Source organism: Drosophila mojavensis, unplaced genomic scaffold (genome assembly GCF_018153725.1).
Source record: "Drosophila mojavensis isolate 15081-1352.22 unplaced genomic scaffold, ASM1815372v1 contig_80, whole genome shotgun sequence".
In the NCBI taxonomy this organism is placed as follows: domain Eukaryota; kingdom Metazoa; phylum Arthropoda; class Insecta; order Diptera; family Drosophilidae; genus Drosophila; species Drosophila mojavensis.
In genome coordinates this window covers 2,614,013-2,641,931 of record NW_025318906.1, presented here as the reverse complement: position 1 = coordinate 2,641,931, position 27,919 = coordinate 2,614,013, and the positions used below count along the sequence as shown (strand labels likewise).

The window sequence follows — 27,919 nt, the reverse complement described above, 5'->3', positions numbered from 1 at the left end:
GAAACTTATTAATTGTGCGTTACCTGCATTAAGTTTCCGCCCTTCCAAATAAGAAGAACTTTCAAGCTTATGTAAAACATTTAACAAAAGTACTTGGACAAATACTAAAAAGATTTCACTTAAAACCGAAATACATAAAACACACATTCTTATGTACATTTGTATATGTATGTATATAAATGTGTGTGAATATATTTTTTTAAGAAAAAGTAAAGTGTGTAAGAAAAGCTGACAATGCGAATCCGATACTTACGGCCAAAAAAGCAGCAGCGCCCAGCATCCAAGCCCCCACCCAAAATTATTCTATAAGCCATCAAAGCAATTCAACGACAACAACAACAATAAGAATGCTAAAGAAGAGGTAGCAGAAAAGAAATCGACAGCGAACGCAACAACAACAACAAAAAGCTTTGAAGAAGCGCAAAAAAAAAAACCACAAAAAAAACGAAGTTATAATAAAAATGAAGAAGAAAAAAATATATATGTATATCATAAAATGCTCAAAGAAAAAAATCTAAATAAATAAGACCTGCTCGATTTTCTTCAAACCTTATTTTTTTTATTATTATTTTCTTTTGCCTTTTACAGCGAACAGCAACGAACGAAGGAGGGCATAGCCATAGAGGTCCCAAGGCAAACGCACACACACACACACACACACAAAATACAGCACCCAATAAGAACAAAAACAACAATAACAACAACAACAGCAACGACAAGCAACGTCTTCTTACTTGTGTAGCAAAAGGCAGCCAGCAGCGAACATCTTTTGCGAGCGAGCGCAAAATTCCTGTCATGGGGTCTCCAAGTGATGCCACAATCGGCGGCGACGGCGGCTGCTGCCACCGCTGCCACAGCCGTTGTCGCTGTTGCTGCTTCTTCTGCTGTTGCATTATTCATGTTTGGCAGCCAGCCATCGTGTCCCCCTTCTCCTCGGCAACCCCACCGCCGTAACGCCTCTTCCAACTCTCTCCAACAAGGGGCTGCCGAGTCAATACTGCTGACTACTCTGCAACTGACGACAAAAACACCACGCCCTCAAAACGCCACTTGCCGCATGCGTGCGAGCGAGAAAGTCATACAAACACAAATCAGCTGAGAGCGCCGCCATTTGCTGCGTAAATCCAGCGAGAGAGCGACGGGCAACAGAGAGAGAGCGAGTGAGAGCGAGAGAGAGAAAGAGCAAAAACGTATAGCACACAGCCAGACAAGCGCAAGCGAGAGACCGCTATAGGTGGTTGGTTTTTTGTTTTTTTTTCTTGCTTGCTTGTGTATTTTGTTTGTGTTTTGACTCGTTGCTGCCTCTGCCTCTGCTGCTGGCGCTGGCGCTGGCTGCGAACGAGCGGCATCTCAGAGCTAGAGCTTGTGAATTCGCTGCAGGCACAAACACACAGTAATACGCCGCTACGCTGACTGGTTGTCTGCGCGGATGTTTTTCTCTGTACAAAAAATCGAATCGCAGCGAGCGACGCAGCACGAACAAACGAACGTCGGAATCGGAGTCGGAGTCGGTGTCGGAGTCGACCTTTTCTTGCCCAATATAACATACGCGAGTTTTGTCGCCGCAGTTTGCTAACGCGTGGCAACAACAACAGTCGCCGCTGATACGTTGAACGTCGCTCGGCATTTTCGTTTGTTTTTTATATACATATACAACAGCAACGATAACAACAACAACAACGACAACAGTTTCTAATAAAAAGAAAGAAAATAAATTGAATTGTATTGTATTCGCCTCGTTTCTGTGTTTGCCGCGGGCGTAACCTTTAAGCTCGCCTTGATTACACTTACAACATTTCGCCGTCGGTTTTTTTGTGTGAATTTCTTTCTTTTGGCTTCGATCGTAATTCGCGGCACACCGAATATCAATAGCAGCTGCTGCTGCTGCTGTCGCTGCTGCCGTCCAAAGTCAAAGTCTTCTTCATTTAGTTATCATCAGCACAAGGCGCATCCGCTCAACTCCTAATGCCTTATCAGTAGCACGCATCTCTGTTTGCTGCTGACGCTGCTGCTGCTGCTGCCGTTGCTGCCGCTGCCGTCGTAGGGAACACACATAGAGACTGAAAGACCTTTTCCTTACCACTCAATTTACAGTGAGTGCCATTCCACGCGCTGTCTCGTAAATTAATGTCATAAATTAATTTCGGGCACCGGTGTCGTCTAAATACATACATACATATATATATACATACATATATTCGGGAGTCTCGTTAAACCGTAGTCCGTGTCGGCCTATAAAACGTCAAGAAAAAAGTCAACATTACCTGCCGCAGCAAGTGTGTGTGCGTCTCTGCGCGAGTGTGTGTGTGTGTGTCTGTGTGTGCGTCACCTAAAACCCAAATGTTCCTTAAATTACCTTCAAGCTGAAAATGAATACGAATTCATAATAAAATAAAGCCAATTATATATATTATAAATATATATTATATACGAAGTGAAATAAAAATATATAACAAATAATTTATATAGAAAGTTTTTTCTTGCTGACGTAAAAATGTTCAATCTATAAATTTGATGTTTTCATATCATTCATAAATTTTGCACAAAAAAAGAAAAGAAACAAATCGAAGCAATGCGCACAAATTCTGCAAATATCTATACAAAATTACTGGATTAAATAGGACCAAATTAGCCTTCTTGCATTTGCCTTGCGATTAGTCGCTGCACCACCAATAACAACAACAATAATCAGGATACAACAACACATAGCAACAACCTGCAAATTCCAACAACAACAACAACCAACAATAACAACAAGCATACACCAGACAGGCATCATCATCGTTGGAAATAGACCTCGTGTCATTCCAAAAGACGCACATGGGCGTCTGCACCGAGGAGCGCCCTGTGATGCATTGGGTAAGTTATCGACAGGTGAAACAAAAATCGATAGGGCAATATCCGATAATATAGCAGAAGATGTAGGTGGTTTAATAGCTAAAGTCAATAACGAAAGCTTACAGCTTCTTTAGCCAACTTACTGTTTGTTCATATGTTATCGATAAATCACAATTTATTGATATGTCTTTCTAATCGATTGTAAAATATATACATAGACTCATGAGATCAATGGCAACTAGAGCAATATTGCTAACTGCACTAATTAAATTTTGATATAATTTTGCAATATATAATTTCAATCGAGAAAACGGAAAATCGATGATATATTAAAGATTGTTTAAGTGTATAAAATGTATATAACTTTTCCACCACTTACCATGGTCCACCTCCAGCAAGCATATTTGTGAATGTAGGCGTGGAAATCTGCAATAGATCGATAAATGGATACATTAATATCATGCTGAAATAAATGATATATTTCAAAATGTATGTTTCGTAATAAACATGAGACAGCAGGCAAAGATAATGTATCCACACTAAATATATATTATACCTATCTTATAAGCTATAAGTCAAAATATCAAAGAAATCGATAAGTATCGATAGATCGGTAGACTGCTAAGAAAAGTCCATTAAACTAATTAGTTTTGAGACACTTTCTAGCTAGAAAAATTTCCAATGATCATTGAAAATCACAGCTGAATTCATATCTCCAACTCTGCCCCTTGAATATTCCCCAAGATCGATATTTTAAAACGACTCCCCTTTTAACGATAGACTGACCTTAAAGCATTCTCGACAAATTTCTAAAACGTTTTTGTTTCGGATTTCCACACGCTCAACCAAATCAAAATTGGTTTGAGTCAGCGTCAACATCAGCCGCATTCAGGTCTATGGTCGCTGATTAATTTGTGATTTATCTCGAGCTCGGGTTACAAATGTTATCAATGCCAGACCAAAAGCTACGACTCCTATCGATCCGCAGAGACAGCCGCAGCGACTGAAACGGAGACAGCAGCGAGACTTCGAGCAATCGAAGCGCATTTAGCGATAAGAAAACCCCCTTGTGCATTTGGTTTTCAGTGACAACGCAACAGATCATGAATTGACTTTAAGTATGCTCTCTCTCTCTCTCTCTCTCTCTCTCTCTGTCTCTGCTTCTGCCTCTTTCACTCTGTGTTGTTGTTGTCATGGATCGATAACAAAATCAGTTGCCAACAATCAGTTGGAAAGAGCTTACTTACAGTTGATGCTATGTAGATTGTAGATATGTTTTCTATAGATATTTGGCTTCGTGATTAGAGACAAAAATTGTTGCTCAGGCAAATATTAAGTATACGATGAGTAGAGCGATAGAATAGAATGACATTTTCTGATTTCTTTTGAATGCTTAAAGTAATAAAATTTGATGGTACTATTTATCTATAAATAATATAGACTCTACTCTAGCTTTTTCAGTCAGAAAAGTTTTGATTAACAAAATTATATTTGTTGTAGATATTATTTCTATATTCACAATATTATTTTTATACCCTGAACCCATTTTCAATGGGAAATCAGGGTATAATGGTTTTGTTGAAATGTATGTAACAGGGAGAAGGAGGCGTGGCAGACCCCACAAAGTATATATATTCTTGATCAGGGTGACGAGCTGAGTTGATTTGGCCCTGTCCGTCTGTCTGTCCGTCTGTCCGTCTGTCCGTCTGTCCGTCTGTCCGTATGTATGAACGCGTCGATTTCAGAAGATATAAGAGCTAGAGACTTCAAATTTTTTTTAAAATGTCCGTAATTACAGCGCGCATATCAAGTTTATCATTAAAAATCGATAACTCATCTCGATCTTTTTTATCGATAAAAAACCTTATCGAAACCCAGTTATAAAATTATATCTTCTACACCTTTATTGCTAGAGTCTCCAAATTTTTAATGTATGCTTATATGCAATTTATACAATTTCGGTTTTTGTTAAAATTTACCCCCACCTCTAAATTCACCCCCCTCACCCTCACTTTTGTAAAAAGCGTATTTCAAATACTAGAGACTTGTGCTTTGGCAATTACATGCATATTCATGTTATAATCATAATCTAAAAGTTTCATGAAGATCGTACGTCCATAAAAAAAGTTATTAAACAATTAAGTTCTCATAGTAAGCGCACACTGCAGCCCATGCGTGTTTATGCGTGGTTGCTTGTATGTGTATGTGTGTGTGTGTATGCGTTTGTGTCTGTATGCGTGTGTGTGTGTATGTGTGTCTGTATGCGTGTGTGTGTATGTATACCTGTGTGTGCGTACGTGCGTGTGTGTGTGTGTGTGTGCGTGTTTCTTGTGTAAGCTGAAAGTCGCGAAAAAGTATTGAAATATCTATTGCTCCAAGGGTTCAGGGGATCTCGTAGTCGAGCAGTCTCGACTAGAGCTTTCTTACTTGTTTTTTTAAATCTTCTTAATTCAAGGCTTTAACATAAGTAGAAAAACGCCTATTCAGTAACGTATATTATATATATATATATATATGTGTACGCTATCTGGTCATGCATAATGAACTATCAATAAAGAAACAACATAGAGAAGAAGACAGCCGAGTAAAAAGGCTTACATGATATGCGTTTTATAATTCGTAATCGGTTTAAGCGCAGAATTTACAGCGTGACTTGCTTTATAGGAATAAATAAAAGCAGGTAGAGAATGCTACGCCTAAATATGTTTGACAGTTTTTGTTTTTATACACTTTCATGAAGTGAGAAAACAGTACCTAGGTTCTAAAAAACTTCCGTCTAAAGGCTCGAAAGATTATCTATACATATATGCTTGCAATAGATATTTCTATATGGTTTGCTACAAATTACAGTTAACCTTTCCTACCGACCGCTTAAATATTGAATATTATAAAACCTTTGCGCTATTAGTCAATATTTATTATAAACGATTTTTTAAGACCGTCGGCTTTGATCCACTGCAATGTTTTACATGATTTTGATATCCTTTTATTGCATATTAATATGTGTGGCATATATATTCAAAAAGTCATTATCTACTGTAAATCAGAATCTTAAAGAACTAGTTTACATTTTCTTTGGCACAGATCAAAATTTGTTTCCGTTATATATAATTTATAAGGTAAATCATTTAATTATTTGAGTCAGTACTAATAAAACAATTCAAGTCGCAATTAAGGGTAATTGTTAGTCGATTATTGCGATATACAACACCCTTACTTGCTATTTTACTTGCTTATTATTACAAAGAATTTAAAATATCACTCTTGATGATCTTAAATAGCTAAAAATAAAATTCGAAAAATGTAAAATATATATAAAAATTCAGCTACGTGGATATTTCTATTTCTAATAAAAGAGCTCAAGTATTCAGAGTTATCACAACAAATATGTACAAAAGAAGTTTCTGCCTTACGTCTTTTATCTACCCGCATTGTAGTAACTATTTCTTTTTGGCATATCTTCCCATTTTGAGACACGCTTCAGGCAACAAATCAAGCCATCAAGTTGCACAAATAAGTGTATATATAAGAAGCTGCCGTTGCCTATAAGAAATGTGGTTAGGCCATTTTAGTTGGGGTATTATGTATGTAGTTGACCAAAAAAAATCGAAACAAAATGTTGAAATATTGCCAACTAAAAATGGCAGACTGCAAAATGTTGCGCTTTGTGTTTACCCCCAAAGGTAAAAACCGATGTCTAACCAAACAGAGATGGAAAAAAATTTACAAAAAAAAAAATATCAAGTTGAAAAAAGAAGAAAATAATAAACAAATAAAATTTGTAGTAAAACAGCAAAGTGAAACATGTAAAAATGTTGCTAATGGGTGTCAATGACTGTTTAATACTCGTTCATGTTACATAAAAATATGTAAGTTCTGTATCAATTCTTGATTTTATACTCCTGCACGAAAGTAAAAAAAATGAGTAGATTGATTTTGAACAGTGTCAGTCTGGCTGTCCGTTCATCCGAAAAACATTTCGCGATTAATGAAGTTAGAGACTGAAATGTGAAACTTATAGAGTTCTCCGAGCCACCCACTAGGGGCTTGACCAGTCGGAAAATGCATTTTCTAGTCTTTCAAAAAACAAATTTGGAATTTATACTCGCGTTGATAGCAAAATCACATATATCTACGCTCGTTTGGGGTGGGTCAAATCGGCTAAAGCAGTATCTTTTACAGTTTTCGAGGTAAAAACTCAAAATTTCGGAACATAATAAAAAAAATCCAGCAACATTTCGGCACGGCTCGAACGCTGTTTCCAGTTTGACACGCCCCTATTTATATATGTTGATTATTTTTGCATGAATCAATAGTAATTTAGTCTGTATCTCAATCTGTCGGTAAGGTCCAACTGAAATGCACTTGTTGAATTTGAGCGTACGATAAAATTGATAGTTTTATCTATAGATCAGTTCAATATTGACTCAATTTCTATATTTGTTTCATTTACCTTGGTATTATCACAGAAATATCTAAGATATTTGCCAAAATCATATTAAAAGATCATATTAAAAGAGGCACAAAGCTTTGTAAAATTTATCTATATATACCGCTAATTTTGCATATCACACAGCCAGACAAAATTAGAGCTAGCTGCACACACAAACCAATATACTCCTCTTCTGCCAAAAACAAAATAAAAATGAAGTTTTTGGCTTTAGTCGAAAAAAAAAAAAAAAACTTGTCATCCTTCTAAGTAAACACAGAGCCAAACAGTTGAAAACTATTTTCAACTAATTAATCAAAAAATAAGTAAACTGGAGCATCGATGATACGTAGCGACTCGCCAGATCAACTCACTATATATATATATACATATATGTATAATTTGTCTGCAATGTGCGACAAGATGTCTGCGCTTCGTTTGGTACTCGAAAATAATATTTTGTGGCCGCAGATAAATATATGCAGAACTACGTGCTGCTCAATGAATAGGAGGCATAGAGGGAAGAGGGGCTGGTCGGGGGACTTAGGCTAAGTTTTCAGGCATCTGTCGTTGTTACCGCCCCCCTGTCGCCCCGATTGCCGCTACCCCATTGCAGCCAACTTCAACCCCTGCCCCAGTTCGTCTTCCAAATGTCGCGCAACGTTTTCTTGGAAAAGTCAGCGGCAACAGCAGCAAAAAATTTTGCCTAATTGAAATTAACTTTTGCCGCCGCCATTGAAAATTTCATGCATCATTTTGTGGCACATATCCTTTTGAGATGCATTCGTGAAGAAATTTGTGAAAAATTTTCGAGCTGAGTGAAACGGAAATCAAGCGATGAGCACTTTTTACTTTAAATGAGAATATACTAAAGATGAAAATACATATACGGTGAAATATGCTAATTTGAACAACAAATACTGTATATAATACTATATATTATATGCCGATATGCATGTTATACATTAAATTTTTGTATCACAGAAATTTTTACATTTTATAACACGTCAATTTTTAAACTGATCTCAAGTTATTCAGACTTTTATTTTTATTTTATTTTATTTTTTTTATTAAATATCAAATACAATCTTTTAAATTAATAAAATGTAAAAAATATAAATGAAAACCAGAAAATGTTATTTAGGTAATATATAAATATATTATATATTAAATTCTTCTTCTATGGCAAATTCCAGTTAAAATCTTTCTCTTTTTGCTATAAAAAATGTCAAATATTAAATAAATACAAAATTTTCAAAATTTTTATATATTATACAATTATATATTTTACCATATCTGAACAAAAAGATGCTTATTCTACTTCTTTCTTATCATTCGATTAACTTTACAGCAGCAGAGCGCAAGATTTCTTGGGCCCGGCGCAAGGGAGAAAAGTTTAACACCACCTGTAGCACATCAAGGGAGCAATCAGTGCGGCAGTGCTGCAGGTGCAAATAATAATATTAATAACAACAACAATAATAACAACAATCACCATCATCATCATCATCCATTGTTTCGCACATGCTCGACATCATCGTGTCCAGATATTTGTGATCAGAGTACAAAGCCATTTGGCAATGCATACGGCAGCGAGTCATATAGAAGGTGAGAGAAACCACTTAAGCCGCAACTGGGATGAAACTATTCATCTATCTATCTATCTATCCCTTTCCATAGCTATGAGACCGCCGATCGCGCCACGTTTGAGGACTCAACGGCCAAGTTCTCAATTAGCCGCAGTCGCACGGATTGCACGGAGGTCAGCGATGAGACCACATCGGGCATATCATTTAAAACGGAACCCTTCGGTCCACCCAGCAGTCCCGAATCCACCAACGATAGCAAAATAACCCGCAATCCAGACGATTGCGCCGGCTGCGGCCGACAAATACAGGTAAGTGAAGCAGATAGAAAGAGAGCGAGAGAGAGGGAGAGAGGGAAGGAGATAATGTGTGTATGATAGAGATACATGTGTGTGTTTTGCTTGTGGTAAGGATACATTCAGGATATAATTACATATGCCGACGGCAAAGGAGCTGTTAGAAAATCCAATTGGGAAACAGATTTTGTGAGTGTTTGATAGAGGGAATGCGGAATTTCTATGAATAAAAGACATTAGGATAAAATGTTGTAGGTAAAAATAGGCACATATTATTATGAAAAGTATAGTATAAAGCTATGAGCTATGCTAAAATACTTCCAGGCCACTATTTTCAATTTGCAGTCACACGAACAAACAACTAGAAGGGCATTGCACAAATCCGATAAAGAGTATATATTTAATTCTTTAATAAATATATAAATATAATATTTTTATACATATAAAAATATATATTCAATCGAAAGTTGAATGTCATTGCTTAAAATTATATTTTCATTACACTGCGTTTACTCAATATATATCTGTTTTGTTTTTATTGTTTATTTATAAGCACTTTTATAGCTCAAACAAAGAACGTGTATATTTATAAATTAACATATAATTATATAAATTATTATTAAGAATGTGCAAAAACCAAGACAGGTGTTGAAGCAAAAAAAGAAAAGACAAAGAAATATTAAATGCATAGGAACTATTTTTATTGTGTTAAGAATTTTTCAAAAAAAAATCTATAAAACTATTTAGAATATTACATTAAGCTATATATATTTATATAAATGATTTTTATGCTTAATTTTACAGGATCGTTTCTACCTCTCCGCTGTGGAAAAACGCTGGCATGCCAGCTGCTTGCAGTGTTATGCATGTCGCCAGCCTCTGGAACGGGAATCCTCATGTTATTCACGTGATGGCAACATTTATTGCAAAAACGATTATTATAGGTAAGTTGCAGACCTTAAATGCAACCAAAAGTGCCAATTCCGTTGATTCTAATGTGAATGCAACTGCAGATCAAGCTGCTACTGCTTCTACTGCTGCAGCTGCTGCTGCTGCTGCTGCTCTTGGGAAGCATTCATTCACTCACTCACTCAGCCAGTCAGTCTGTCAGAGTCGGGCTTAGGGTCTGCATCAGATAAAAGCAGAAAGAGAACCTCCAACTGCATGCCAAGACATTGACTAGAAAATGATTGCCAAACACGCAAATGAAATATTTATATGCATGCATTGTTTTTTTGTTTTCATTTTTTTTTTCGCTGTTTGTTTTTTGCACCACTGTGCGAAGGCTAGTCTGGCCTAGCCAGTCAATGCTTGGTGACGGCAATAAGCAGACCGCGACCGCTGCGAAAGACACCACAGTGCCAGCGCTAGTCGCTCCAACAGCGCCCCCACAAAGCCAACACCTCGTCCCTCCCCATCCATACCTTTCGCTCACTTTGTGTGTGCTCTTCCACTGCTGCTCCGCTCATCCACTGCCGTCGCCTACAACTCTTCACCTCGTCACCTCTAGCTTCAGCTCTCCTCACTGCAGCGCCTCTACCTCAGCTGTAGCTTCAGCTCACTTCCCTCTCTTGAGCTCAGCTCCTCAGCTCTCTTCGGCTCACCTCTCTCCTAGCTTCGCCTGGCTGCATGGACCTGCGTGTGGTTCTGCTGCTTGCCTGCATTCCCATTCCGCGTTCAACGTTTCTCAAGAACGTTCGTTCGCCGCTTCGCTCACGCTAGACACCGCTGTTGCACCGCAATTGCAAGTTGCAACAGTTGCCAGACTATCAAAGCCCAGCGCCTTGGCGGCTGTCTGCGGCTTTTAGAGGTTGACACTCTGCGCTTGGGTGGCTGCAAAGCTAGGAAGCTGCTGCAACTGCTGTGCTGCTGCTGCTGTAACGCGATTTCACGCGCTGCAAGCAACACGCGAGATTAAAACAACAGCGGCAGCAGCATGAACAAAATGAAAACAGGTTATAATTATGCCAAATTTCAAACACACACACACACACATATGGGTCTACGCCTACAATTTGTTGTGGCATGGCAATTAAAGCAATCGGCGCTGCTTCTGCCACTGCAGGTCGCTGCTGCAGGTCGCTAGGCAAAGTCAAGTCAAAAGTTTTTCTTCTAGCAACACCTGCTCAGAGCCAATGCGTAAATCAAAAACTTTATCATTCATGCAGTCAGCAGAGGAAGCAGTCGCAGTGGCACTGACAGTGGCTGTGGCGGTGGCTGTAGCTGTGGCTGTGGCTGTGGCTGGGCCTGATGTCAGTGGCAGTCGCAGCAGTGGCATCATTTGAGGCATGCAGCTACATGGCTTGCAACATAAATCGAATGCAAGTCACGCTCGTCACTCGTATTTCCTCTCAAATGATTCTTGTGACATTTATTACCGCTCCATATTTCAAAATACGCAGTCGCGCAGTCGAATGATGCTGCATGCTGCATGCGCTACATGCTCCATGCTGCATGCTGCATGCTGTCTGCTTCCCCTTGCGCAACCGCTTCGCTTGGCTTGCAAACAAACACACACACACACACACACACACACACACATACATACAAACATACACACATACTTGCTGTTTGCCGCCATGTCATGTCATACAATAGCCTCCACAATCCACAATCCATTCCGCCGTAATGTTTCATTTCGTTTCATTCCGCCGGCAATGCAGGCTGCCTTCTGCCTGCCTGCCTGCCTGCCATTATCAATCAAATCGAAAGCAAGACCTCGCTCCCTACCCTCCCTCCCTCTCTCACTCTCCACCACTCTCTCGCCATGTCCGCTCTCTCTTCCTCGCTCCAACGACAACGACATTCTTTGTTGATTTATAGAGCTGATGTCAAATATGACAACGCCGACTCGACAAAGTCGTCGCACTGTCTTTTTTTCCCATTTTTTTCGGAGGGGTCCAAAATTTATGCCCTATGCACCGTTAACTCTATGGGGCAAATGTTGTGGGTGTGCGCGAATCTCTCCCTCACTTCCCCTCTTCTCTTTCTGCCCCTCTCTCTCTCTCCTTTTCTCTTGAAAAATCATCAACGCATCAGCGCAATAAATTCATGTTTTGTTAAACTGAATACGACGCGTTATAATTCATTTCAAAATTATAAAAACATGAAGGCAAAAATTTATATTAATTTCTATAGGGTATGTAGAAAATGTAACGATCTCTTATAGATCTTTTGATTTTTGTTGTTGTTAAATATGAGAAAGATTTTTAATAAATTAACTTTGGTTATTTTAAATTTATTAAGACACATTTGTTTTAGGTTAGTATGGGATTAAAAACGAATTTTTCAGATGAAAACATTTTGGCTCTCAATGAATTTTTAGTAAATAGTGTTTTTCTTTTCATTTCCAATTTTTCGCAATTTTTCTTGACAGTTTTTTTTTTTTTTTTTTTTTTTTTTTTACATATTTTCCAAATATTTATGTTTGAAGCCTAATTTATATCAATTAAATATATGTACATAATTTGTATTTATACATATAAGAAAAATTTAAATATACACATTAACATTTTTTAAAGCTTTTTTCTCATGGCATAAAACTTTAAAAACCTGCTCAAAATATATATATAAATTCAATCCCATATTCATACATATTTATCCTCTCTCTACTTTCTACCCTCCACACACACACACACTCTAATCAACTAGAAATACATAAGCACAAAACATCGCTTTAAAGTCCCCTTCAAATTGAATTCAAACATTCTTAAAATCTTGCTTTAATTACCTGGTCAAAGTAGTTTTAAATACACTTAAAAGCAGACCACATATTAACTTGACTTTTATTAGTCTTTTCGGCCATTGGCTGAAATGGAAACTCAGTTCAGTTCATAGCCGGCTTATTGACAACAAAAAATATCACATATACATATTCACACACACACACACAAAGAAACATTTTCATAAAACATTTCTATAGAATCTAGCAATCGTATTTGTCTGCTCGTGTTTTGCGGTCAAAGCAGGTCAACAGTAATTATTATTGAAAAATAAGTACATAGACATACATATATACGTTGCCATACACCCACACACACTGACACGTGTCATATTTGTATGTATTTGTAAAATATATATTTTCAATTCAAAATGTTTTTCATGCTGATAGTCAATGAGGCGACCCCAACAAAGTATTTAATTTAAGTTTGAATAGGTTAAACTTACTTATATACAATAATGTATACATACAAATGCGTATGCATATATAAATCGAGATTTGCGTAGCTTTATAATATGCCTTGTTAAATCATATAGAGTTTAGCTCATATTTTCTAAAGTTCATTAGGTTATTTCTAATTCAAATTTATGTGCAAGAAATTCAATATTCTTGTTTATTTTATTGCAATTTTCCTATAGATTAGCGGCTTGTTTGTTGATTGGCATTATCTCGAAATTATATATTTTATGTGTGCTATGCACAGGTTTGAATAACTGAATGAATATAAAGAAATGTTGAAAAATAATTATTAAATAAATAAGGAAAGCTATAAATCGAAATAATTAAATAATAGTACTTTTATAGTCCTTGTTTACGATAAAACTTCATATTTGGGAAGTCTAAATATTATAATTTATGATAATAAATGAATAATTTATCCCTCATTTAAATACTCTGGCGTTTTGAACATAAAAAAAAAGAAAAAACATTTAAGACATGTATTGTTATTTTTTTGAATATATACAAAATGAAATATTTCAATCATTTTCATTTTCTTAGGAACAATCCCGTTTTCCAATAAAAGCTGTATGTAAAAGCCAATCAGCTTTTCCTTTTAAGTCTTAAAATAACTCAGTCGGAATCTCTCTCTCTTTCTCTCTCTCTCTCTCTCTGTCTCTCCTTATCTCTTCCTCCCTCTTCCTTACTCCCTGCCTCTAACTATTTTTCAATCTATATCATCTCACCAATTGATTTAACTTGTTCTTAACTGGGCTTTAACAAATTTGTTTTCTGTGGTCGGCATTTGGCATTTGATGCCAATAAACTAAAAAAACAAAGCATCTAGATAAGCAACAACAACAACAACAACAACAACAGCAACAGAAACACATGTCACACTGGCTGCTGTTCGAGGCGAGTTTTCTAACTAAGCTACAAATACAACAAATATATTAACGAGCATATACACAGATATACATACATAAATACAATCTTTTTTTGTTGTAGCGCTAATCGGACCATCAAAACATATGTTTGCCACTGTTGTGGTGTTAACTATATATGTACACATATATATCAATGTATATACATATAAATATATATCTGTATTTTGGTATATATATTTGTCGGCTGCTCATAATTCCGTTGTTTTTAAGCCTGGCCAGGAAAATAATTGGCTTGTTGTGGCTTACATTGAAGCCGTCGCTTGCCGTTGCCGTTGCCGTTGCCGTAGCTGTTGCTGTTGCACTTAAGCTCTCCTCTCCTCCCTTTTGTAGCTGCTTTCTGCTCTGCACCCTCCCCTCCAGGCAGCTCGTTGACATTTTACAATCAGGCAATGTACCTGTTTCGCTCGCCAATTCTTGTTTTCGCTGCCAGCAGCCAACAGCAGCAGCCACAAATAAGGGGGCAAGAGCTGTAAAAATTGTTGGCTGTCACCTCGTTTTCTGCATATTTTCGTGGCCATCCTGGCAGCGACAACGTCATAAAAGTGCAACTCAACCCAGCTGAACTCGGCTCTTATCTATCATGATGATGTTGCTGTTGATGCCAGAGCGGATAAGCTGCAGGCTGGCAGCCAAGCCAACCCAAGCAGCCAAGCAGCCAAGCAGCCGAGCAGCCGAGCAGCAGCAGCTCCACCACCAACAGTCACAAAACAAGTAAGAGTGCTCTAGTCGGGTGTGAATGACTAGGGAATACCCTAGCAGCATATATACTGATATGTAGATATAGGCCGATATATCTGAGAAATTCATGAATTCTTCAATATATATAATTCAGGACAAATTACATATTTACAGTTCTTAAATTCTTCAAGTTCGCTCAAGAAATCAAAGAAATAAAATAGAAAATATAATTTTTAAGCAGATAATGAAATCGTTAGATATAGGAATCAGAAAATATATAATATTCGAATTAAAATAATTCTAGCTAGCAAACTCTATATATCTTCAGCTTACTATCCTAAGCCACTCTCAGTCTGTTACATACATTCACACCTCAGCCAAATACCCCATTTACCCTATAGAAATGGCAATAAAAAGCGCTTCAGCTTTATCGCAGCATCTTAATACACGCACACACACAGAGAGATACATCTCCATATAAGCAGCAGATACTCCTTTTGGGGCGACCGCCGTGGTGTCATAATTTTTATGTGTGTGCTCCCCAGCAAGATTTCTGATTGGCTTCGTTATCAGAGCACAGAGCGCAAGAGCACAAAGCACAAAGGCAGATAGAAGGAAAAAGCAGTGAAAAATAAATGGAGAAAAAAAATAAAGAAAAACCGTATCATAAAATAATATGAAATGCGCAGCGAAATGTCTTAATCAGTGACTAGGAAAAAAAAGTGTTGGGAATAGCAGAAAGAGAGAGAGAGAGAAGGCAAAGAGGTAGAGTGAGAAAAGGGGGAAGAGTTACACGGTTAGAAAAAAAGGGTAAAACGGGCATGTGTAAAAAGTTTTTGGCATAAAATGTTTACAGTTTTGAAAGTCAGCGAAGCGCAACCATTTAATTGTAGCCAACGAATGGCCAAGAGATACTCGAGCACCAAATTTATGGCCAGCCTCAAATCGCGCGTTATGCAATAAAATAATTTTCTTGTTGTAGCTCGCAGCTTGACGGAAAATACATATATATAAAAGAATTACTCTAGCTCTGTGCTTCATGCAAAAACGAATGAATAGAAAATCTGCAGAATTCATTAAGCAAACAGCGAGAGAACTACAACAAAAAAGAATTCAGCTAAAAAAGAGCTAAAATGAAATTGAAAAAAATCTGTTGAGAGCAAAAAATAGTTGTAAAAGTGCTCTAATTGAAAATGCACAGCTAGGTAATACCCTGCCTAGCAATTAGTTCTCAAGAGGAGTAAAAGTAGTTACTGAAAAAAAGGTTTCTGAATATAAGATAATACATTTGTTGATTATCCGGTCTGAAATTTCTTATAAATGTTAATTGAGTTGATGAAATAATGAAAGTTATTGATGCTATGCTTGAAATGGACAGAATAGATTTAAGAAATTCAAAGTTCATATATCAAATGATCTAAATGATTTTGGTAAAAGAAAAAAAAAAAAAAACAACTAAAGCTAAATTTTATGATACGGTTTCAGCTGTTCGATCTGTTCCAGGATCAATCTGCCTTCTTAGCTATTGTATACCTGTCCTCCAAACCATATCACCCTGTTTAGACACATTCGAATGGGTATTAAAAAGAGTAGTTAAACAGCCAAACAGTTTAACGATTCTATCTCACGACGCTTTTTTATGTGAGACCAGCTCTGGCAGGCCAACCCCCCTAGCCCCACAGTATGGCACGCCCCCTCTGGCACTCACACACAGCCACACAGCAGGCAGCGCACTCATCAAAACAAAACAAAAAACCTGAGCAATGGTGAAGGCAAACCAGGAGAGAGAGAGAGAGAGAAAAAATATGTATATAAAAGTTGGCTGAGAAAAAAGCGCAGTATTTATTTTTTATGAGCACTTGTCAGCGATCCCATGTAGCGCCGTCGTCAGCAAACCAAAGCCAGACATCACATACACATGCATGTGAGATATCTCCACTATATACATATATGTTCAGCTTGCATTAAATAACTATAATCAATGAGTGCAAAAAAAAAAAAAAAAAAAAAAAAAGAAACGAGATGTGTTAATCATAAAGCAAAAGCAACTGCAACAAATGTGATTTTAATGGATAGCAAATTAAACTGCAAAAAATTTCTGATTTGTAATAGATAATATGATAAATAGCTGAGGGTTATTAGAGTTATGATATGTTTTATGATATAAGATTACAGGGAAATTGTAAAAAATTTCTGATTGGAGTCAAAGCTTGATAAGGCCATGGACAATCATAAAACACAAGCTTCGGCAGGTATGGTACGAAACTAATTTGCAATACCAATTAGTTAATATAGTATAAGTAGAGCCAAAGCAGGAGTCAACTTTTTAAAAAAATTCTACAAAATACATAATTAGAAGATATGTGTAAAATAAAATTATAAAAATAATTCACAAATCAAACCCATATTATATGGTTTGCCAATATATCGAAAGATATCACTTAGGATCCTAAACTATAAATATTATCTATGTGAACAGAAAGAGAGTGAGAAGTAGTAGAAAGAGAGGAGAGTAGTAGTAGTAGCAGTTCGGTATTATCAAAAGCAATACCTACCTACTCCTTTCAAATATATATAACAAATACTTGATTTGCTCTACTGTTAAATAGAAATCGAAAAGAGTAAATGCAGCGGAAATCGGTAAATGATTAAGATCAGTGTATCAATTCCTATATAACAAGTGCACTTCTACTTAACTCAAGTTAAATACTTCGTAAGAAGGCATACAATTAGCTAAATTAATAGAAGAACTTCTCTAATTCCACTCAAGCCCCTTCCTTTATCAAGAAATTTCCTTATATTCAAAGGTTTATAGATTAGAACGCATTATTACCACTAACTTCACTCGGTTTTCTAGTGCATTGTACACCACTGCAGTGGAGCACTGTGTGAGTCAACCACTCGTCAAGTGGTGGCTGCATTCAAGCCATAACATTTAAGCCAAGTCGCTCGCTTCGCTGCTCAATCACTTAACCTTTTTCATGCGGAGCAAACGTCTTTAATGCTATCGTCCTCTCTCCCTCCCTCTATCTTTATATTCCCCTCTCTCTCTCACTCTCTATGTATATAGGGTAAACAACAAGAGCGGCGCGATAATTAAAATGTTTAATGGGCATCTTAAAACATCATTTTACGCCGAATTTATGTGCTCTCCGCATAGACCCAACAAACATCAAACACTTGAGAACCCTTCGGAAATCCAAAAAGAAATAATTCAAAAACAATGGGGCGCTAATCTAATCAGCTAAACTATAAAAACAAAAACAAAATTATACATGCTACTTCGGTGAGCATCAGATGCACAAGTTCCTGGAAGCCGGAAGAGGCCTATTAAAGAACGTTTAAACATTTTAATTTCGTATGTAAATGTAAAACTATTTGGCTTAAGAGATCAGACCCATCAACAGTTAGGTTATATTGCGGTTATGTATTCAGAGTTAAGGTTATGTGCGGGAGTTGAATCTATTAAGGAATGCCTAGAGGCTTTCAGGCATATGCAAATGAAACAGTTTAGAGAATTCGGTAAATTTAGCGTATTTATAAAGTAGTTAAGGTTATGTTTGTGCATTGAGGTTATGTATGAGAGTTACGGTTGAATCTATTAAAGAGATTGAAACCCTTTCTTAGTTCATACATATGTAAATGTAAATTTATTGGTTTTAAGCATCAGCCACAAGCCACAAACAGTAGCACATTAGGAGTTAGTAAATTTTGAGGTTGTGTATTATAAGTTGGGTCTATATCTGGAGCGTTACGTTTAAGTTGAAAGAAACGTTTCGAGACATGTAAACTGGAATAGCTTGGACTAGCTTTTTGAGGTTATGTTCGGGATTGAATTGAAATTAAGCTATAAAATTACATTTTAAGCATATCAATAGAATTGTAAGTATGTTCGGGACTCTATCAAGGTGATCCTTCCTTTAAATTTATTTCTTCTTACTATGAAGATGATTGATAGGAAATCTATGAGTATAGGCTTAGGAAAAATTAGAAAAACTATAAAAGATTATCAGTTCTAATATATAAAATCAAGGAAATCAGAGCTTAATCGAATCAATAAACCAATATTTCCGAAATGTTCAGAAAATGTATTCATGTATAGTTTAAATTTATTCAAATTGCCTAAAAACAAAACAAGGATAAGAACAGTTGGTTGCTTCTCTCTCTCTACCTTCCCCATATTACTCCATATGCTTATGTTGTGCCTGCGGCTTATAGCTAATCGCTTAGCATTCATCGATCAACCCAAAATAATAAAAAGACAGCAAAACAAACTAATTTTCCGGCACATTAAACACACAAATCTCAGCTCAAGAAACCAAAACTTGTCGCGGTCGGCTAATACCCTAAAAAAAATGTGCTAGAATACGTATGTGTGTGGAGGTAAATGCAAATAATTATTGTATATATGTTTTTTTAGCCAGGGACAACAGCAGCAGGAGCAGCAGCAGCAGCCACTGCAACTGCTGCGACAGAGCCTAGAATCGAATTAACGCCACGGGGCGTACGCTCTCACGAAATCCCAAAACAAAATATATATGGAGAGGAGTTTTAGTTTTATGTTTTTTTTTTTTTTTTGCAAACTTCGAACGGGGTGGCGTCTGGGAAATCTATTCACTGTATGTTGTTGTTGTTGTTGTTGTTTGCTACTTGCCTTGTAATCGGAAGAGCCGAAGCCACAGCGGGTGGCACTTGAAAATAAATATATATATACGTGTGTTATATATGTGTATGAAAAAATACTTGAGCTGCCGCACGGCTACAAATGCTCTCACGTTACAGTGAAACGTGGCAGCAGCGGCAGCTACAACTCACAAAATCCCCGTTGCAACAACCGGTGCAACAAGCAATGTGCCCCTTTTTTCATCTTTCTTCTTTTTTTTTTTTTTTGTTCGTACAACAAATAACACAACAAGAGTAGCCGCCGCTGCCGCTGCTGTTGCCACACGTCGGTTTACACTTCACAGAGCGCAGAGCTCTCTCAACTCATTGAATGTTCCGGGTCTCCGCCTACCAAACATACGGATCCTATTCACCGGGGCTGTGCGCCCGCCCATCGAGTGGCCTTTGCTTGAGTGCGCCACTTAGCCACGATTTCTGTTGTCTGTTATCAGCCCAGAGCCAAAGCTAAAGCAAAAGCTAAAGCCAAAGCCAAAGCCCAAGCCAAACCCCAAAAAGCTTCATATCTATTTGCGTAATCAGAGGCCCGAAAAAAAATCTGAAAACAAAAACAAATCTTGACTTTTTTAGTGAAATATAAGCAGAAGCTCACGAGCTCATGTGACTGAGACGAAAATCGTGGCTATCAAGCAAAGATCTGCAGCAGCTGCTGCTGCTGCTGCTGATGCGGATGCTGATGTGGATGTGGATGTGGCTGCTGCGGCTGCTCACATGTGTCGCAGCTTCGCACGCTTCAAGTGCACTCAAAGAAAATATATATATAGAAATTCTAGATGCAAATCAAGTGTGAAAATTCGGACAATATTTAGAGATATATTGAAATGTAGAACTAGTTTTTATGTAACGATAAATACATCTATATATGCACATAAAAATCTAATTTCATTTTAAAGCCCTAGCTCCTAAAAATGTTTTTAAATCTTTAACAAAATATTTTCTGTTAATAATAAATTCTAATTGGAAATTCTTCTAAAATGATGCGAAAAAATTTTAACTTAAATTTAATAATCTAAGAATAATCTGATTTAAGAATATTTCTTAAAATTCTTAAAATCTTAAATATTTAAAGATTTTTCCTTAGAGCTTTTCAATTTCAATTATTATACATTTTCTTATATATACATCACTTCTAAAAGATTCATTCTATCTATAAATAATCCTATAGATAATTTCCCAATAGAACAAGAATTTCATTCCCTTTTAAATCAATCTCACATATCCCAAATAGCCATAATTTTTGCTCAGTGTATTAGTGTATTGGGCAACGCCTCCGAAACAAGTGCAGCACAACAACAGCAACACCAACAACAACAGCAACAACAACAACAACAGCAACAACAACAACACCAGCAACAACAACAATAAAGCTGAACGATGTGGTTAACCCAAGCAGTCAGCCGGCGTTTTTAGGTATCGCATCGGTTTTTGGCTCAACTCTGGGATTGATGTGCGCTATGCGGTGGGAAATAGTAGTGGGGCAGACGAACGCACAAACAGACAGATGGACAGATGGACAGACAGACGCAGCCACAGCCACAGCCACAGCCAGAAGCCGAAACAGCGACAGCAACAACGACAACAACAACAGCAACACATCACATGAAATGACATTGAGGCTGTGGGTTCTCTGGACTGCGGTTCCAGCGTGTCCAGAACGTATGTGAGAGAGTATGTGTGTGTGTGAGTGTATCCGTGCCCGTGCCTGTGTTGTGTCTGTGTGTGTGTGTGTGCTTGTGAGAGTATCAGATTTCGAGCGCTCGAAAAACATAATCATATATTAGGCGTTGTCACTTTGACATTTCGCCTGCTCTTTTACATGGCAATAATCATAATTCATTTTTTCTCTCTTGTGCTCCCTCTCACTCTCTCGCTCTCGCTCTCCCTATCTTTCTCTGTGTGCGCCTCATGTTGGCGCAATAGGCGCAAAAGGGGGCGTGGCAGGTTGAAGAGCGAAGGGCTACGCGGCTCCACTTACAAAAATAAAGTGGCACGAAATGAAGGCATCGCCGCCACCGTCTTCGTCTTCGCCTTCGTCGTCTCCGTCTCCGTCTCCATCTCCGCCTGCTTCACCGTTGTCTCTGTTGTCGTCTGTCTGTGTCGCTGAAACAGTTTTATGAGCTGGTAGCCCAGGCATTGCGTCGCCTCTCGCACGATGCTGCATCCATGTTTAATATTATTTATGGGGCTTACCCCCGGCACACACACAAGGTATATCCACACACAGAGAAAGAGATCTCGGGTGAGAGTCTGCGTCTGTGACAAAATAAAAAAATAAAAAAAAACCAAAACAGAAAATCTCGGCGTCACATCCCAAATAATTTTCAACGAAATTGCGAATGGGAAATGAAAATGCGAGCTGCGCGCCGCGCTCTATAAAAAAAAAAAAAGCAAATGAAAAAAATATGATAAATTTATATGGAATTGTTGCAGTTGGTTTGTCTTTCATTTTCATTTCATTTTCAGCAAAATGTGAGAATGACTCTGTTGAGCGAAGTTGAAGTGAAATGCGCCAATTATTTTGATTAATGTCAAAGAAATCGCGTGTCTTGTGCATTTGATGTTTCCTACTATCCAATTGCTGTCGCCCCTCTCTCCATCTCTTTCGCACTTCAGTGTTAGGAAACGTCTGCGTACAGGGTCATCATTATTTGGCACGAAACTGCATGCACTGAGCGAAAAGATGCAATACTAAATACCAAAGTATTATATTCATTTTCGAGCTAATGAACTAGTTTTAGTATTGAAAAAATTGTTAAAATGAGCTAGTGAATAGAGTATGCATAATGAGAAGAGAATTCCCAATCTTACCTCTCTCATTCATCCTTACTCTTTCACATCTAGATCTCACGTCTGTTTTCTCTCAGTGTATTCCTTCGATCATTATGACCACGGCTGATTATCTTTGATCTGTCATTTTGCGAAAGTGAAAACAGTAGCGAACGCTCCAAAGTGATGCTCCGACATCGTCGATGCTTATTGCTGACTCCGACGCCAGCTTCGACTCAAATCCCCAACTCCGACGCTGCTGCTGACGTTGACGATGAGTGGGCGTTTTGTTAACGGCTTCATTGTTTGGGTCTAGACTCCCAAAGATCTTGCCGCTGGCATTGATTGCGTTGGCAGACACAGTAGCTCACCGGCAATCCAGCCAGCTTCCTGCAGCCGGAAAGCATGTTATTAGTTGAGAGGCCATAATTTTGTCTGGCCAAGCGAAGATTATTGCCTACAAAACCTATACAAATATTGTACATATATATTTGTATATATCAGCCTCTTTTTGGTTCCTTTCGAAGATTTATTACGATCATGCCATATAATTGTGAGCGCTGTTTAGAATTCTGTGGAGGCTGTATTGCAATTTACATGCGCTATAAACTGAAGAATGTACCACCTGACCCATGACTAACTATAAAAATACCCTATCTTAAATGATTCTTAAATTTCTTATATGAATCTACTCAAAGTTCTGCTTACACATTACAAATTTCGTGATTGTAGGTTTGAAATTGTCAAGCTTACAGACAAACATAAATTACACGCTGTTTAGTGGGCGTGGCTTGCTATTATCGCTCATTGCTGCTGCAAGCATATAAGAGTTTGCCTTTAATACGAATTCGCCTCAAACGAATGCAGCGCACAGCGAATATTGCGCATAAGTTCAAGTATAAGTACTCTTATACTGCCCGCCACAAGTCAACGCCAGCCATTAATCATTATTTGCTTTTGTCTTTTCTCTTCGCTGCCGAAATATTTGTAACTATCTTTTTTGTTGATCTATTCTCTTTACACGGTACGCATGTATGTAAGAATACGCATGTATAGAAGTGTGAGAGTACGCCTGTATGCGTATGTGTGAGTGTGTCAAAGCACTTGCATACATTCGTATGCCCGAGAGTGAGTACGCACTAACCTGCGTATGTGCGTATGAGTGTGACAACGCTTTGGCTTGCTGATGCATGTAGGAGTGTGAGTACTTCCATATGCATGCATTGTGCTTGTTCACTCCTTCCATTACCTTCCATTGGAATTGATCATTTGCCCTTGTTGTTCAACTTTGCAGCTATGGCAATTTCTTAATTAACATTTAGATTACGCACTTAACACTTTTCGCTGCACTTTATATGCACATTTTTGGCATTTGCTAAATCTGCTCAATTGCAAAGCACACACAAACTAAAAAAAAAAAAAAAAACACTCAAGTTTAAGACTTTTGCGCCATTTTTCGCCCAGCGAAGGCGGCTGGCTTAACAAAAAAAAAAAAAAAAAAATAACATTTATCATTTAAAATGCGCGTTTCCTTCATTGCATTACATCACATGCATTACTTATCACTCAACATTTAGTTTGCACTCGAAAGAAGTAGCACTTAACACATTTTAATTAATTATTTTTACACTTTTCATGGAGCACTGCACTTTGCTTGACCTTGCGCGTCCTTTTATACAAGAGAAGACTGCCTGACAGTTGCGCTATGCCAATTCGCCACATTGTCTTATACTCATAAAGAAAACCAATTGGAAGCCATTGTGAAAACCAATTGGAAAGTGCTAGGTATTGCATATTGAAATATTATATATGCAAATATATTGCATATAAATAAATATTGATTCTTTAATTATATAACATATTTTACTATGAAATAATTATGCTGCAACTGGCTAGTATTTAGTATTGTTGTTCTTATTAATTGCCTACATTATCTAATTGGCAACATTCGCATATCAAATGACAGCACTTTGATCTTATTGGATAATCATCAAACATTGTTTATGTAATATAAATTGCTTAATTGTTGTTGTTGGTATAGCTGATAGACCAACTGCATTTATTGAATAATCGTATTGACATGTAAATTGGCAGTTGTTAGCTCTAATTGGATAGTCTATGCTAATCTAAGTTAATTACGTGGCCACTAAACAAAATCTATATCGTTGATGGATAAACTTAGTAAAAGTATTGAACTTTATGTTATCCCATTGGACTAGCTATGTGTGATTCTGACTTGCAATATATGAATATAAGTTGTCAGCGGGCTCTAATCTCCAGCCAACTCCAATTGGATACTCTTATATTCGCCTTGTTCATATTGCAACTATTGTATTTGATTCAATATTTGTACTTCATGCGCTCTTTTCTCTCTTTTCTTTGCAGTTTTTTTGGCACACGCCGCTGTTCCCGCTGCCTGGCATCGATAAGCTCCAACGAGCTGGTAATGCGCGCTCGCAATTTAGTTTTTCATGTTAACTGTTTCTGCTGCACCGTCTGCCATACGCCCCTAACCAAGGGCGATCAATATGGCATTATCGATGCGCTTATCTACTGCAGGTGAGTGCAAAATTCGATGTGGTCAATTGACTAGATAACTAATCAGTCTCTCTCTCTCTCTCTCTCTCTCTCTCTCTCTCTGTCTCACTGTAGAACCCACTATAGCATAGCGCGCGAGGGGGACGCAGCATCGTCGACCAGCATGAGCGCCACATATCCTTATAGCACACAATTCGGTTCGCCGCACAATGACTCATCGAGTCCGCATTCGGATCCCAGTCGCAGTATTGTTCCTACGGGCATTTTTGTGCCCACTTCGCATGTCATCACGGGCTTGCCGCAGCCGGCACGGCAAAAGGGGAGACCGCGCAAACGCAAGCCAAAGGATATCGAGGCCTTTACAGCTAATATAGGTACAGTAAAGACATAAAACGAACGAACGAACGAACATATATACACATACATACATATATATATAGTGTATATATGTCTCGGAGCACTTTATGGCTGATCCGTAGCTGGCGCCAGTCTCCATAAAAACCCCCATCATAAAACTGAGCTGTAAAATCATATCTCTCTCTCTCTCTCTCTCTCTCTCTCTCTCTCTCTCTCTCTCTGCTTTTGCTTGCTCTGCTGGCAGATCTCAATACGGAATATGTGGACTTTGGTCGTGGCAGCCACATGAGCGCCTCGTCGCGAACCAAACGCATGCGCACCTCGTTCAAGCACCATCAGCTGCGCACCATGAAGTCCTACTTTGCCATCAATCACAATCCCGATGCAAAGGATCTGAAGCAATTGTCACAGAAAACGGGCCTACCAAAGAGAGTGCTGCAGGTGGGTGTGCCAAATGAACAAATAAATATACCAAATACTAGAAAAGTGATTTTCAAAAATACTAGATTTTTGGAGACTAAGTTTCCAGATACTTAAATAGATACTTTCATTCATAAATAATTGAAATACCAAAAAATACTATAAAATACTAAAAAATACTATTTAGATATACAATTCTAATAATTTGATATTCTCCCTCGCTTTTCTAGGTTTGGTTTCAGAATGCTCGAGCCAAATGGCGTCGCATGATGATGAAACAGGACGGCAGTGGGCTGATGGAGAAGGGCGACGGCACCTTGGATCTGGATAGCATTTCGGTGCACAGTCCGACATCGTTTATGATGGGCGGACCGAACAGCACGCCACCGCACAATCTCGACTAACAGCTGTTGGAGAGGGAGCAACTGAACGCAACGGCGGCGGCGGCCGCAACGGCTGCTGCTGCGGCGGCGGCGGCGGCTGCGGCTGCCTACTCCATAGAGCTGCAATTGTTGCAGGCGAGCGGCAATGGATCGGCGGCTCTATTAACGTTGGCGGACCTGTTCAATGCCAGCAATGAATAGCTTCAAATTCAAATAAAAATACTCAAAAATAAAAAAAATAAAAAAATTATGGTAGAGCAAGAGGAGCAGGACGAGGTGGGAGAGCTGGAAGTGGAAGATAATGTTGTTAGACGAGATGTGGCAGCAAGTTGGCATTAAGTATTTTTGTAGTGTTGCATCTAGAAACCAAATCAAAATTCCAAATTTCGCTTATCAAAATTTAATACTTTGAATACCCTGTAGCTATTGAAATTGGTAGGGTAGATTGGATTACTACAAGTGTTTATTACAGGTAGAAGGAAACTTGGCTGAGCCAGAGTATATCCTTATTTGCCCTATTTAGATGTACGATTGTGTGTTTCGTAGTCATTTTAGCGCTTTTAACTCGAGTACTATAAGAGGTAAACCCTTCAAATTGTTCATGCGTTTTCCTGTTTACCCCACACCGCTAAAATATAATATTTTCATCTGATACCTTTTATTGTTTCTGTTATATCGATAAATATCGTTATTTTGATTATATTTTATACGGCTAACTTGAGTTTTTTAAATGCTAGAACTACCAAATTAGGTATTGCTAATAAAATAAAATTTCGAAATATTCTAGATTTTGAATAGCTGAAACCTTTTGCCCAAGAATCCAACGAATATGTTTTTCCTTAGGCATTCACATGTTTCTCTATTAACTTGATGCTCCTAAAATTTCAGTAAGCTCGCCTAATGTTATAGCTCCCCACTGTGGCTGCAGGGTATTCACTAGTCGTGCACTACCGACTAGCGCACTCTTGTTGGTCTTGCTGGCAGCTCTCAGATCCAAAATGTTGTTTTCTATATATCAAAAAACAAAAAAAAAGTAAAGAAAAATTAATTTGTAAATATTGATAACTAGAAACTTAGCAAACATATTGTTAATACTTATTATATATATACATAATATATATATAGATATATGCACCTGGGCATATATATATATAACTAGCATACGCATTAAATAAACAAATCTAATATATATATAAATAAATATATATATGAATATAAATTTAATATTTATTGCCCAAAACATTAAATAGTTAGAGATGAATTTAGTTTAACGAAGCGCTCTAAAACATATATATATATATATATATCTGATCATATATATATATACAAATATATATATATGTGTCTGTCGTAGTATTACGGTAATTTAGTTGCTTGATGAAACGCTGATGAGCAATGCAAAATGCAATTGGAGCAAATTTGTACTTACAAATAGTTTAAACAATAAGTCCTACCATAGAAGCCAAATAAAAATGATTAAAAAAACTAAAAACAAACCTTTTTTCTTAAAAAAAAAAAATAATAATAATAATAATAACAATAATATAATTTTTAAAATTTGGGGATAAATGATTTAATCAAATTAATTTAAAATTAAATTAACAAACGCATTGAAAAAACTATAAACAATTTTTATAGTATTTTTAAATAAGTTCTGGGATTTTTTGTTATAATAACATTTCATATTCAGTTTAAATCGCATTTAGCTTAGATTTTGAGACTGACACATAGCTGGCTTTTTGCAACGCTCAATAAGTGGTTGAATCGACACATAGATGGCGCCACAAGTGATATAAGTCAATTTGTCTACAAGACTCTAACGCTGCTTAAGACTTTTTAGTC

The 27,919-nt window shown here is 37.4% G+C and overlaps 1 protein-coding gene across 2 annotated transcripts; it reads left to right on the top strand.

Moving 5' to 3' along the window:
* The first annotated feature begins 1,414 nt into the window (after positions 1 to 1,414).
* Positions 1,415 to 27,542, top strand: LOC6578532 (protein apterous). Of its 2 annotated transcripts, none has more exons than XM_015163201.3 (8): positions 1,415 to 2,859; positions 8,622 to 8,875; positions 8,948 to 9,164; positions 9,954 to 10,093; positions 24,765 to 24,938; positions 25,032 to 25,291; positions 25,519 to 25,715; positions 25,925 to 27,542. In XM_015163201.3, the coding sequence occupies exons 1-8, from the start codon at positions 2,821 to 2,823 to the stop codon at positions 26,096 to 26,098; spliced, it is 1,455 nt and encodes a 484-aa protein (XP_015018687.1). In that variant the 5' UTR covers positions 1,415 to 2,820; the 3' UTR covers positions 26,099 to 27,542. The 2 variants fall into 2 exon arrangements, with proteins under 2 accessions (XP_015018687.1, XP_002004442.1); XM_002004406.4 differs by having other exon boundaries at positions 1,416 to 2,859; positions 8,619 to 8,875.
* Positions 27,543 to 27,919: the final 377 nt, after the last annotated feature.

Coding starts and splice junctions, on each gene's coding strand:
- LOC6578532 (XM_002004406.4), top strand. CDS start 2,821: ATGGGCGTCTGCACCGAGGAGCGCCCTGTGATGCATTGG. Junction 8,876..8,947: donor GGCAGCGAGTCATATAGAAG/GTGAGAGAAACC, acceptor CCCTTTCCATAG/CTATGAGACCGCCGATCGCG. Junction 25,292..25,518: donor GGCCTTTACAGCTAATATAG/GTACAGTAAAGA, acceptor CTCTGCTGGCAG/ATCTCAATACGGAATATGTG.